General features: G+C 40.5%; 1 protein-coding gene and 1 non-coding gene across 2 annotated transcripts; both read right to left on the reverse strand.

Moving 5' to 3' along the window:
- Positions 1-610: 610 nt before the first annotated feature.
- Positions 611-12,108, reverse strand: TOMM20 (translocase of outer mitochondrial membrane 20). Its single transcript, XM_022553132.3, has 5 exons — positions 11,871-12,108; positions 7,418-7,464; positions 6,764-6,845; positions 3,601-3,743; positions 611-1,834 (listed from the first exon to the last, which is right to left on the reverse strand). The coding sequence occupies exons 1-5, from the start codon at positions 11,989-11,991 to the stop codon at positions 1,790-1,792; spliced, it is 438 nt and encodes a 145-aa protein (XP_022408840.1). The 5' UTR covers positions 11,992-12,108; the 3' UTR covers positions 611-1,789.
- LOC115803714 (small nucleolar RNA SNORA14) lies at positions 11,296-11,427 on the reverse strand. The gene has a single exon (XR_004024486.1). It is a non-coding gene; the product is annotated as a small nucleolar RNA SNORA14 (small nucleolar RNA).
- Positions 12,109-15,060: the final 2,952 nt, after the last annotated feature.

Here is a 15,060-nt window from a genome sequence, read left to right on the forward strand (position 1 = left end):
CCTCCAGCCAGTCCTTAAGTTTTCCTGGGTCCATTCCTCTCTTCTGCCCCTTGCTCTTTCCCCACCTACAATCCCTCTGACTGCCCAAGTCCATCCCCCATCTGGGAAGATGCAGGACAGAAGAGTGTTTCCTAGCTGCACGGTCAATTACTGACGAATCACCACTATACTGTTTTGGATTTGGGATCCTACTAGGAAAATGAACCTACCAACACATGTTTGAACTAGTCACCCCACTCCACCTCACCCCTCAAAAAGCATGCAGGCTTGTCACTGAAAAAAGCACACTGTTTATGGTTCAGAATCACAAACCTGGAAGGTTCCTGAGGAAGAGTCCTTTAATGTGCAAGGGACCTAGTCTGATGTTCTTATTTTACAGATGAGAATACTGGAGTTGAGATGTCATGTGGACTTGCCCAAGGCTGGCAGCTATCCAGAGGGAGAAACTAGAACCACACTCCAAACTCATCCCACTACATCCCAACCACCACAAAACCCTGCAGTTAAAGTTTTTAAGAAAAACAAAATGTCTAATACACAGTAAAGGTCTCTCTACATTCAGACAGAATAAAGGCAACCGGTACAACGAGAAATGCTCAACAAACACCACTAAGTACCAAGGATCTTTATTCTCAGGTCTGATACTGAATCTGTGGCTGCAGATAATGTCACTATTTTGAGAATAAAAGGTCCCATTATCTTCATTCTTTGCAAGTCATTCTTTGCAGCCACAAAGTTATACCTTATTCCCATAACAAGATAAGTGAATCAGGCTGGAAGGGGATTCAGGAGGTACACTGACGATAAAAGCAAAGGGGAACACAAACTTTTACAAGCATATTGTCCCAGCTACCTTGAAGGTTAAATTTCAGATTAATTTACAAAAGTAGTGACAGAACCATGATTTCACTGAAAATCAACACAAGTTATACCTTAAAAAAAAAATCAATTCAGAAATACTATGTCAGGCAAGCATGCAAAATTCAGAGTATTAAAAAATGCAAGGGCCGGTTGCCCAAACAGATATATCCCTCAGAAAAAGGGATCTGAAAATGCTGAACAGAACCAAAGGAATTAGAAGCTGAATCAGCAGACCAAATTCCCTCATTTTATAAATGCGGGCAGACATTAACTGGCGAAGCTTACTCAGCTAGATTAAGGGTGTACACAGATCTAATTCCTGGTGCTATTTGCAACTACACATATCTAAAATACAAGGAGATAAATATCCGGAACACATTAGGCCCACTGATATAATCAACGGTGGGAGTGAAGTTACTATAGCACAGCAGCACATTAGACATATTTAAGAGATTAAATGGAAAGAATCTCTTAAAGATTTTAATGCTCAGTTTTAATACACAATCAAGTTTCCATCCAATCATCTGATGTACAGCGAACTGTACTAGCTTAAAGGAAAAAAGTGCATTCTTCAGTTTTCTTCTACACTTTTTTTGGCCTATCAAAACTGAGCATTGGGTATTTTTAATGTAAGTAATGTGATGTTATACATGTACATTCTAATTGCACACTTTAGGAATAAACAAAATCTATATCTTGGTAACTGATAGTGTATTTATAAAATCAAAACCTATCAAAATACACTTTTCACTGAGAAAAATAAATAAAACAGACAAATGGATCTACACAAAGTAAAAATTAACTTTGGTAGATCTCAGTGTAGGACAGTCCATAACAAGCGTATTTGCCCTTACTCCCCCAGAGCTGATCATCTTCCAAGTTCAGATTTTAAAAATATTTTTAAATTGAGATTATGTTGACATATTTCTCATTCCACATCATCTTCAGCCAAGCTCTGAGCACTTACAATTCTCTGAAAGAGAAAAGAATTTTTAATTTTTTACAAGTATGAAAAGCATTTAATCAGGATTCTAAGTTCAACATAAAATGCCCTTTGTATCAAATCTCTGAATCAAATCCTGCTGAGGTTTACCCATACTGAGATAGCAACATTTAACACTTCATACATTGTTTTTATCTGAGAAAATAATGATCATTGTCAGTCCCATCTCAAAATTCAAGTCAACAAAGGAACCATAACATTATATCGTGTTACATGTTAGTCAATTTTGTAACTAAAACCAAAAAGAATTTAAGATCTCTTTTCACTCCCACAGGAAGAAATACCAATTAGTGCTATACTGATCATTCTATCCTCCAAACATTTCCCTTTTCTGCCTGTAAATGGTCAGTCATTATACAAAGACATCATCCTCAGGTCAATTTCCCAAAAGCACTATGCTATGCTGTCTTTCAAAAGACAGATAATCTTAGACAGAGGATTCTGACAACTGACTGGGAACCACATTAGTCTAAAATAAAAAAGATTGAAACTCCTTGGTTTTCCAACTCTTTCCCTTAAATCCTTTTTTTTTTTTTAAAAAAACATCTTTATTGGAGTATAACTGCTTTACATGGTTGTGTTAGTTTCTGCTCTATAACAAACTGAGTCAGCTATACGTATATTTGTATCCCCATATCCTCTCCCTCTCACCCTCCCTATCCCACCCCTCTAGGTGGTCACAAAGCACCGAGCTGATCTCCCTGTGCTATGCGGCTGCTTCCCGCTAGCTATTTTACGTTTGGTAGTGTATATATGTCCATGATACTCTCTCACTTCATCCCAGCTTACCCTTCCCCCTCCCGTGTCCTCAAGTCCATTCTCTACGTCTGTGTCTTTATTCCTGTCCTGCCTCTAGGTTCATCAGAACCATTTTTTTTTTTAAGATTCCATCTATATGTGTTAGCATATGGTTATTTGTTTTTCTCTTTCTGACTTACTACACTCTGTATGACAGACTCTAGGTCCATTCCCTTAAATCTTTAGGACCCTTTTCTTTTCAGTCCCTTTCCAATCTAGATGAGTAAAGATTAGTTTAAAGAATTGTAAAGATGAGTTTAAAGAATTAGCCAGTCATTTTACTAATTTTTAATTATATCAAAGATGAAAATTCATTTAATAGACACGATATTCCAAAAAGTAGATTCATTCGGGCTCCTTGAGAAGGATTTAAAATGAGTGGAATGCATTTTAATTAACTCCTAAGTTATGCTTAACCTCTTATTTAAATGGGGTGTAGTCGAATAGCTCCAAACTTGAAGCCCACCTCAGCAGCAGCAGAGACACTGGGGCCTTCAGACAAGGGAGGTCAGAGGGAACCCAGAGCCCTTTATGACCTGACTTCCAAGCTATGCCACCTTGGCTCCTCTGGCCTCTGCCAGGCCCCTTAACTGCATGCGTGGTTTCACACAAGAGGCAGAAAGCTAGGTTCAGAAAGTAGCTGGGAGTGGCCTGAATTTGATGATTTGAATACTAAGACCTGAGATTTAACACTAAGAGACATAATTCCTAATCGACTTCCTGGGCACAATCACTAGATTTTATGCCCCCTCATTTGGATGCTTTTCTCTTAGGGAAGAAAAGGTCAAGCACTGACATCTCCTGTACTATTTTCATTACATGGAGGAGAGTTTCATGATGTCACCATGTCCACTAGGCTCCTTTTTAAAATGCCAATGTCCCTAAACATTTAACTCTCAGATTCTCCTCACTTATTTCATAACATTTCAAATCTTTACCTGACTAATTGTTGGGAGCTTAGTCAGAAGCATCTGGAACACTGGTGGTGGAAGAGTTTGCTGCAACACTTGCAGTAACTGCTGTGGCTGTCCACACACAGCAATCGCATTTGTCAGATGGTCCACACCCTTCTCATATTCACCTGGAAGATTTACATAAACATAACATGAGACTGGAAAAGCCCTTGCCTTTGTTCAAAATTCAACCCTAAAGTCTTCACTGTATCTCCAAGTGAAAATGACCAAAAACATTGTGCAAGTAAAACCTAGAAAACATAGTAAGTACACTCATATAACTGATTAAAAAGCCATGAACAAGAATGAGTCAGATTATACGTAGATATTGAAGGGACTCCAACACACATACAAAGGGGGGAAAATAAGGTACAGAAATGTCCAAGTTTTAAAAAAAAAAGAAATGTCCAAGTTTATTACTATTTATATACTAAGAATACATAAGAAATTGCTAACAATGAAACAATATTTTCTATGAGAAAAGAGAACTGGAAGATTGGGGGACTGAGGTAGACAGGCCCAATTTCACTTTAAACTAATCCCTTATACTGTATGAATATCACCACATGTAAGTAGACACCCTAAAGGCCTTTAATCTCTTCTGAACCTAGTCATCACTGGCAGTCATCCTCTCTGCAGATCCAACAGCAAACAATGCCAAACAATCCTGGATACATTTACACATTTACAGGACCTCAATCGCAGTCAGCTTGTCATCTTGAGCTACCTTCACACATGATGTTGCTACAACTTTTGCTGACCTGATAGCCAGATATCAAGTGGTATGTTTTATAATACCAACAGCATTGAAAGCATCATATAATCCTTTTATGACAGAGCAGAGGAAGAACAAACCAAGTGTTACAAGATGGAAGTCGCCATTTGGTATGAAACACTGCTGTGTTGAGCAGAATGCTCTCCTTGCCCCAATGCCTAGGCCCTCCCTCTCAGGGAATTCAAGGTGCAGCCTGAAGGAGACGTGAAAATGTTTCCCTGATTGGTAGCTAACTCATTTTCTGTTGTAGACTTTTTCACTGGTTCTCCTACTCACTGATTTTTAATCTTAGCTTGTTGGCAATTTAATGTAGGGACTGTGCCATTTGTAACTCTTTCCGTGAAACTGAACAAATTCTGATTATGTCAAGAAATTATTTCCTGAGCTTCTGGGTTGGTGAATACATCGAAGTACTAGGAGGGCGGCACCTCCAGAGAAGGCGTGGAAGTCCCCACCCCCTAACCCTACGCCTCTCTTCTGTCTGGCTGCTCCTCAGTACTATCATCTAAAATAAACCAAAAAAATAAAAATTAAACTTAAAAAAAAAAACAAATATAATAAACCAGTAAACAAAGTTTTCCAGCGCTGAGTAAGAATATGACCAAACAAGGGAGTAAAGGCTCTGGTAAATAAGGAGGAACTGCCTCCACCTAGCATTTTCACTTGAAGTATTCAAACTGAAGAAACCATTAACTCTACAAAGAAGCATTAAAAACAGAAAATATGAGACTTAGGTCTTCCACATAAGACGGGGACACAATGGCTCCACTGACTTGGAAATTAAGATGCCACATGGCCAGTGAATCCTCATGCCACTGAACTTACAGGCAACAGACGGGATCACACTGTTGTCTGAGGATATGAATTCCGATTATTAAACGGAAATAGAGTGACTATACCAGAGGGCTATGTGTAGAACACAGGGGATCCTCTGAGACACCTCCTAAAACTTCTAAACACATTGGAAACCACTCATGAACAACCACAGCAATTCACCGCAGTGAAACAAACCGTTTCCCCTCTGCCCTTGCAGCTCCAATCGCATTCACATATCCTGAGACGAGCTCCTGCTCAGCTAAGCGAGTATGCTTATGGAAGACCCCTAGACGCAGGAGGCCTTGCCAAGCAATGACGCTTACTGCCTAAGCTGCTTATGCTTTCTCATGGCTTACTTTTCCCAAATTCTAACCACCTGAGTCTTTTACCTCAGGCTGGGTTGGTAGATTCCACCAGAAGAAAAGGCAGCTTGGCAGCTGAGTTAAGTACCCCTCTGGGTGTGCTGGGCTGAAACGGGACCAACATATGCCTGGGAAAAAGAACAACTCTTCCCTACCCTTCCTTGACCCCCCCATCCCCCCACCACCATGAGTTAACTTTTCTTTTCCATCTGGATCTAAAGGCTAAAGACAAATAGACAGATGCCCACAGTACATGGATCTCCAATATAACCCAAATATATGCTCTATCCTTAGACACATATCATTATACACGCTTTTCTTTTTAGATATTAAAGTAATACAGCCATAGCCTCTCAAACGATCCTTATGAGGATTTAAGTGCTTTACCTTGCCCTATGATTAAACTTCATATTTTTCTTATACCGTGAAAAAAGTCAATTATTTCCTAGCAAGACATTTCCATTTTAATTTATAAATATTAGCAGCTTACTATACCAATCAAATAAAAAACAATTACTGCCTCCCTTACCTCTCTCAAGAATTATTTCTTATGAAACAGGAGACATGATAAAAAGTAATATAACCATTGTAAACCTTTAATCTCTCCCCGTAAAAAAAAAAAGGGGGAAAAAAAACCCCACAAATGACCTGCATCATGTAGTTCAATACTATCTAAATCTATTATAACAGTGAGAATAAGAAAAACAAGTTGACACTTGATACTATTTTTATTAATGACAGAAACTACTTCAAAGCTACTTTGAGATAAAAGCTAATTTGACAGTAAAAATATTTATAAATACTTCTGATCAGGTAAATTAACCTTCAACCTTCTCTGGGACTTATTATATTAGCCATTCCTTCCTATAAGTACTAGAAAAGACCTGAAGGTTAGATGAAGGAGTTGAGGGAATTATACTCCCAGATATTCTTTCAGTCACTATTTATATATTACACTATGACTGTATTCTCTAAAGTACTTAAAAGCAACCTCATTTGTAAAGATTACTTGTCCTCATATTATTAAATTAAATGTCTCATATTATTAAATGCCTAAAAACTTGTCTTGAAGTATTTACAGTATCTTTTTAAAAAATAGCCCACACTACATTAAAAAAGCCCCTCATCACCATAAGTTTATATTAGTGTGAAGAATTTTACCTTGTTTCCTAGTCTTTCAATGAATATTAATTACCTTGAGCTAGTAACTCTTCACCAAGCTGTATTTCTTCAAGGAAGAATTTCTGAACGGCTTCAGCATCTTTAAGGTCAGGTAACTGTTTAGAAATAGAATATTTAGTAACTGATACCAAAATTACTCCAGGGATATAAACAATACAAAAAATCATGCCACTAAAAAAAACTGAATAGCTCATTATGAAAACTGACAAAAAGAAATTCACTCTTCAACAATACTCGCAAGGATTAGAGGTTGGTATCTACATTCAAATAAATGCAAGAAAAAATACTTTTTGATCAAAGTGGTATTTGTTCTTAGAAAACTGTGAATCAAACCTAAAGTAAAAGGTAAAGAGTACAGGGCTTCCCCGGTGGCGCAGTGGTTGAGAGTCCGCCTGCCGATGCAGGGGACACGGGTTCGTGCCCCGGTCCGGGAATATCCCACATGCCGCGGAGTGGCTGGGCCCGTGAGCCATGGCTGCTGGGCCTGCGCGTCTGGAGCCTGTGCTCCGCAATGGGAGAGGTCACAGCGGTGAGAGGCCCGCATACCACAAAAAATATATATATGTATTTTAAAACAGAAAATCAATGTCTGATACCAATTAGCATTCTCAAAATACACATTTGAAGTAGACTGTAAAATAATTGTTTCTCTAAAAGAGATTATTACCTTGGAAAGTCCAGCTCTCTCCTTGGCAAGCTTCTGTTTCTTTCTTCCTGCAAGAAAGGTAATATTTTCATTTCATCATTATTAAAATGGGAATCAAAGGAAGTCTAAATGCTGTGGCAGTCATTCATTCTATTTGCAAAACATGCCTGACTCAAGCTCTCTTCTTGTGATTTGTCAGGGTCATAAAGATAGTTCTGGTCAATGAGCTATAGACACTAGGACATTTCTGGGCAGAAGCGCTTTCCTTCCCTCTCAGGCACCAGGATGAGCAGTTTACAAGATGGACACACTCCCCCAGCTGGGTCTCTTGAGTAATTATCATAAGCAAAGCAAGCCTCTCCTCCCACCTTCAACCTACCCAGGACATGAAACACGAACAAAACTCAAGCCATTGTTGTTTCGGAGCTTTATTGCTGAAATATAACAGACTCTGTCTTTACTGACTTTTGAAAACTACCTGGCATTCTTAAATAGGGAAAAAAACAAAACAACAACAAAAACAAAACAAAACCAACAAAACCCCCAGCATTTGACAGTTTTCTTTAAAAAAAAAAAAGGAAAAAAAGGATAGTTTTTATGCATTTGGCAAAAATAAGAGGCAAGAAGGGTAGCACTCAGAAATGATTCTTAATTCAACTACTGCCAGCTAGTTAAGAAAAAAAAATCCTCTGCCTAAAGTCTGTAAGTTGTTTTGGTTTTTTGTTTGTTTTTTGATATGAAATAGCAATACTACAAATCTTAGGAGTAAGTGATGTTGTTTAAATCTGTTAGTCAACCCTTAAAACCAAATCAATAATAGGACACTAACAGTATTTTAAGTTGTTGTTTAATTGTACACCCTGTGTGAAAGAGTGTTGGCACAAGGAAGCTCGGGCTTCATTTATATCCCAGATCTTCCACTGACTAGCAGTGTGACCTTGGGCAAGTTACAGTTAACCGGTGTCTCTCCTTCTCTGTATGTAACAACTGGTTTATGAACAATACCTGCTTCATAGAGTTGATATGAGGATTAAATGAGTTAACGTATTTTTAAACAGTGCCTGGTTGGTATCGTCAGATATAAACATTCAGTGTATTGAGACAGCGCAAATGTCCTCTTAAAACCTTAAGCATTCTATAAATCCAAATTTCAATACATGACTAAAGAGGCAGTGACCTGTTTGCCTAAGTGCAGAGACAGATGGTTAATTTACTACAGTCAGGGAACCTTTTCTTATCTACACTTACAAACTAGGTTTAACCACACCAGTGTCTCTGGCCAACTCTAGCCCCCAGATTACATAAAGTGCTACAACTCTAAGGCTTAAAAACTGTCTTAGCACTTTCAACAAAAAAATACAGGTTAAAGCTATCTTACATATTATTTTGAAGACTGCCTATTTTCCCCACCAGCTACCTTTGCTAGGTGTTCATCACTGGGCAACTGTGGGGAAACAGAACGCATAATATATTCTACCCCCAATTTGCTTAACTAAGGGTTTCGTTCAGCCCTCTTTAGGCAGAAAATAATGACTGATAACCAGACTATATTAACTAATTACTACGTATCACGGTACAGCCTAGTGCTGGGAGGGTACTACAACTAGAAGAGAAAGACTTCACAGAGGAATTGGACATGGAACACTTGGATGTTAAGGGTAAGCACCTGTTTTAGATGTTACATGCCAGACACTATTCTAAATGTTATTATTTTATCCTCATAGTAACCCTATTATCATCGCCATGTTACAGCACCTCAGAAGTAAACCTGGAAAGTTTGTGGAATAAACAGAGAAATACAATATGCTAAGTCAGAATTATGGAAAATGACAAAAATGATAATGAAACAGTATAAGGAAACTTAGTTTCCAATCTTACAGGTTTCTTTTTTTTAAATGGAGTGGAGAAGAACGCATGATTGTTGTTGAATGTTTTGATAGTTACCAAATTTTAAGATCGCTTAGTTGCTTTAAATTTATAGCTGTTAAGATTAAAATTGTGGTTTAATTTATAAGACAATTAACTTGTATAAATTTATAGCTATAAGATTAAAATTCTGGCTTTACTTTTATAAGACAATTAACTTGTTACATTAACTTATTTTCAGGGACAGTATCAAATACGATCTCTGTGACAAAAGGACACAGAACACACTGAAAAACCAAGGAGTTACACATTCAATCAGCAAATCGACTCAAGATTTGCTAGAAATCAGTCCAAAGTGCTACTGTGTAAACCTAACAAGTTAAAACAGACTAAAAAAAACCACATAAAATATGAACTTACAAAAAGCCCCAAATCTAAATCATTCTTAAAGCATTCATTTAAATGAGAAGATTACTCAATATATCTTAAAATGATGAATCATTTTACACAGTGCTGTATAATGAAAAACATCTGTAGTTGGCACTATAATTTGTAGATTAATTTTCATTTATTAGTGATTATTTAGATATAAATTATGCTGTAGGAGTTCTGGTAATCTGCTCTTATTAATGGAAGGTTTAAAAAAAACTGAATAAATTAGAATCCCAGATCTAACCTCAAACCTATTTTAAACATCTTAACTCTTTTCCTTAAAAAAAAAAAAAAACACACACACACACACACACACACAAAACAAAACCCCAGAAACACTGATTTGAAGAACGCTGCCCTTTTATTATAGATGTAAATATTCTATTAGGAATTAGGCTAGAAAAACACGAAATTAAACTAAACTGAAATCAATTTCGCTCCACAAATACAAAACGCCATCAAGTTCTTAAAATCGGTCAACCATACAGACTTTAAACAGACTGCAAAATTACTCTGAATAAGGTTTACCTGGTAAAGAAAATATCAAATAATTATATTCATAAACAATATTTAGCGTTCATCCATTACCATGTGCCAGAGGTAGTGTACTAAACTCTACATTATACTATTTTACAACAGAGGAAAACTAAAGGTTGAAATCCGTTGCTCAAGGGTTATTCAGCTACTAATTCAAGCCTGACCACTTAAGTCATCAGGATACTGCTGAAACTAGAAAAAAAATTTATGGATTGAGGATGATGGAAAAGAAATTCTGAAAATAACAGATTTCTCAATTTGTCCAAAATGCTAGTTTCATGATTTCTTCAACCAAAAATTCATTTTCTCAAGGTTTAACAATAGGATTGTAGTGTTTCCAAAGGAAAAAAAGGTTAATCCATTCTTTACAGAGCTCTGCATCCACGCCATCACCCCCCAGCTATTTCTGAAACTACAGGAAAATTATCTAAATTCCAACAGTTACACACAGCCAGCATTTACAGGGCCTTCTCCATGTCAGGAATGGTGGCAGGCACCTCAAATATTTTAATCTTCAAAAAACCAACTAGAGGCGTTACCTGATTTTGCAAGCTAAGAAAATTAAGACTCAGTCCAAGATTATGCTAATCTGTGACTAACCTGGGCCAGAAAACTCAGTGTCTGAATCCAAAACAGCACTATTTCCATTACTCCACCTAACCATAAATAAAATAAATTATCTCCATATCCCTTTCTTCCTGAGACATAGGAGAGCTAGAATCAGATATCATATTGTAGATGGTATAAGAGCACCTTTTCCAGTAAGGCAGTCACTAGCCACGTGTGACTATAGAACATGTGAAATGCCTTATTTTAGCTTAATTAAGCAGTAATTAAATAATTAAATAGGATAATCACTTCTTCGTACTTCCTGGGCTTTAATAACTTACATATAAATTCTAATTTTAGGAACTGTTTTGACTGAGCAACCTAGGTAAGTTACCAAAGTTATTTTTTAATGCAACAAATTTGCCCTTCTATTGCTGCAAACGAGCATACCTCCGAAATTCAAAGATCACAAAGGTTTTGGTGACACGATTCCCCTCTTGTAAATCTCTCTTAAAAGATGTCGCAGGTATGAAATAAGACTGAGCCACAAAAGCAAAGCCCTTTGGACTCCCCTGCAATCTCTATAGCATTCACTCATATCTTGGAAGCCTTTAGAACGAAGCTACCAAGAGGGTTTAAGAATGCAACCTTATCGTTTGAGAACGATACCGAGCTGGATTTGCAGATTTGGTCTCAAGCACAAATTCGTAAAATACAAAAAACCCCGCAACTTTCGAGCTAGAAATAGAGGTTTAGAAAGATCAACAGGAAAAAGGACCACAACCCCCGCCCTAAGTCATAATACAAACAAATATGCATCTACACGCCGAAAAGTGTTTGGGAAAAACAAAATGGGAAAGCTCCCTCCTCCAAAATGGAGGGACTCGTGCGGGGCACAAGGGCCGGGAGCAGCCCTGGGAGCGCGCGGCCAGCGCCATCACCTTTCTCTGGCTTGTTCGCTCGCCGCCCCAGACCCGGCAGCACCACGCGGCCGCCCAGCACGCGGCGGCCCGGCGAGGGGCAGGAGGGGATGGGGACGCCGGGGTGGGGTGGGGAGGCAGCAGGCCCAGGAGACAGGGGACCCACTCACGTTCCCGCAGCCTGTTCTTGAAGTTGGGGTCACTCCGTCTCTTGCGGTCGAAGTAAATGCAGTACCCGATGAAAAGGGCCCCGCACACGCCGGCGGCGATGGCGCTGTTCCGGCCCACCATCTTCTCTCCAACGAGGAGTGGGGTCGGCGGCGGCGGGGCCCGCAAAGAAGCCGTTGGCTCAGAACTCTCGGAGCGGACTGCGCCGCTGAGCCCCGACGCCCGCCGCGAGGGACGCGGAAAGGCGGAAATGTGTCACTTCCGGTCCCTGTGGCCGAGGTCCTCTGGGATGTCCGCGGCAGTGCCTGAGCGGAGGCTCCCGCGCTGCTTCTGCGCCTGCGCAGGGGCTTGGGCGCCGCCGACGCCGCCGACGCCGCAGCCGCTGTTCGCATAGGAGTCGGGATTTTGCTGGAGGCCGCGCACTCCCGTAAAAGCCGCTGAGCGTGATGTAACCAGGGCGGCACGTGGCGGTCGTGCGCACACTGCAAAGCGTGTGCAGCCGACCTCCCTACTTGTGTCAAAGAAGGAAGGTCGCTGACCACAAATGCTTCATCTTTTTATAGAATGCAGGTAACCCGTGACTCTTGTTTGAATTTAATGGAATTTGCTTTTCAAGTTCAGTCACAATCCGTTGTGCCCCAAGGACCATAATCATACGATTAATAGCTGGCTGGTCAGAAGAGTGAAACCATACGATTTCAAATGATGTTACAGTATAGCCTCAGGAGTGGAAGAAAATTAAATGGAGCGATTCCTGGAAAAGTGTAACGGGTAAGAGATTGAAGGAAAAAAATAGAAAACGTTGAGTTGTCAAGTTGTCATAGCCACTGAAAACATTATGTATGTAGTTTAAATTTAAAGAGGCAGAGGCGGGATCCTCTTTAAAACCTTGGAGTGATAGGCATGTGTTTTATTCATAGTGGATCCTGACAGTTTAGGCTAAGGAGATTGGTTCCTGATGGGGTCTGGCCGGTTGGCACTACTCTGTATAGTTACACGTCAGTGTGCCGTGTGCTAGGAGGGGTAAGTATCGGTCTCCACAGGGAGGGAACAGAAGCTCTGAATTTGGGACTCTCCCAGACCTGTCCCTGTGCCCCTCGTCTTTCCCTTTGGCTGGTTGTTTTTTGCCCCACGGGACTTGGAAGATCTCGGTTCTCTGACCAGGGATGGAACCCAGGCCCTTGGCAGTGAACGCACTGAGTCCTAACCACTGGACCGCCAAGGAAGTCCCTGGCTGGGTTGTTTCTATTTTTGGCTGTGTTGGGTCTTCGTTGCTGTGCGCAGGCTTTCTCTAGTTGCGGTGAGCGGGCTTCTCACTGCGGTGGCTTCTCTTGTTGGGGAGCACGGGCTCTAGGCGTGCAGGCTTCAGTAGTTGTGGCTCGGGGGCTCCAGTGCGGGCTCAGTAGTTGTGGCACACGGGCTTCGTTGCTCCGCAGCATGTGGGATCTTCCCGGACCAGGGCTTGAACCGTGTCCCCTGCATTGGCAGGCGGATTCTTAACCACTGCGCCACCCGGGAAGCTCCCTGGCTGGTTTTGATTTATATCCTTTTGCTACAATAAAACTGTAATCATACTTATGTTCTTGAGTTCTGAGTCCTTGCAGTGAGTTATTGAACCTGAGAGGGTAGTAGGAACCTCCAAATTAGTAGCTGGCTGGTCAGAAGAGTGGCCTGGAGACACCACCCCTCCCCCACATCTGTGACTGGTGCATGAGGGCAGTCTTGTAGGGGACTGTCCACTTAACCTATTTAGTTTGGCTCAACTCTGTGGTAGTTGGTGTCATTAGTTATTGCAAGGGTACCTATGGAAACATTTAGCTGGAGCTCCTAACCTAGTCCAAAAGCCTAGGAAAGCCCTTCTGCCTGGACCTGAGACCCTATAAAAGACTGGAAATTAGATCAAAGGTACATGTGCATTGACAGGACTGCAGTGGGGTGTGAAGGGGCATATGCACCAAAGCAAAGCAAATGATTGAGATCAGAGGATTGCACACAACAGGAAAAAAAAACTTTTCCTTATATCCTGCACACATACAGATTCTTCCTATCCCAAAAAGTGCACCTCAACTGATACAGGTAGGTCCTGAGCCTCAGGGGTGTTGGGACAGAAGACTCACAAGGCCACACAGATGACATGAGGCCTCTTGGAAATCTGAGACTGTGTCCATTAGATTATGACTCTGAACAAAGAACATGCTGTTCTTCTGTATCCCTGTGTTGTACAGAGTAAATGCCATGTAAATGTGAGGTCACTGCTATGAGTCCAATAAACCAGGCAACACATTTATACAAAGCACAGTTAGTGCAACACCCGTGCCTTTGAATCTCTCAACCACACTACAGTTTTTAATACTTCTTTTTTTTTACATTTGTAAAATACCTATAAGCATAGAATCCTGAAACAGAAACAGCCTGGAAATCCCTGAGGCATGTTGCTTGTGAGTGGAATCATTAATCGGTTGTGGAATGACCTTAGTGGACCATCACCAGTGTTTTAAATAAAATAGGATAGGGGCTTCCCTGGTGGCGCAGTGGTTGAGAGTCCGCCTGCCGACGCAGGGGACACGGGTTCGTGCCCCGGTCCGGGAGGCTCCCACATGCCGCGGAGCGGCTGGGCCTGTGAGCCATGGCCGCTGAGCCTGCGCGTCCGGAGCCTGTGCTCCGCAGCGGGAGAGGCCACAGCAGTGAGAGGCCCATGTACCGCAATATCAGATGGCAACATGTGTAGTAAGGACCGGTACTGTCTTGTGAACTTGTGTGTCAGTTAAATATACCAATGTTTGTACTGATCACAGTGTAAAATTAAAGCTATTGCAAATCACAGTCAAAAAAGAGGGAAACCACTGATCTAGTCCAAGCCCCTTATTTCACCAATCAGGATATTTAGATAAAGAGGTTGAGAGGCTTGTCCAAGGTCATGCATGCACAGCCAGAGAGATGGGTCAAGAATCAGATGTCCTTACACCCCACTCCACGGCTCTTTACATGAAAACCTAAAGACCAACACTCTATGTTAAGGACACTAAAATTATATCTATTTATATACACTAAAAAGCATATAAATAAAATATACACTATAAAGAAAATACACAATGAAATTATAGTCTATAGAGATAGTCTATGTAGTCTACAGATAAAGCATCTTTATATAAATTTAACTGGAAATATATGAAAAAACGTTCAAGAGCTATC

Source organism: Delphinapterus leucas, chromosome 16 (assembly GCF_059928025.1).
Source record: "Delphinapterus leucas isolate spDelLeu-1000000601 "Yukka" chromosome 16, BTC_Dleu_Yukka2, whole genome shotgun sequence".
In the NCBI taxonomy this organism is placed as follows: domain Eukaryota; kingdom Metazoa; phylum Chordata; class Mammalia; order Artiodactyla; family Monodontidae; genus Delphinapterus; species Delphinapterus leucas.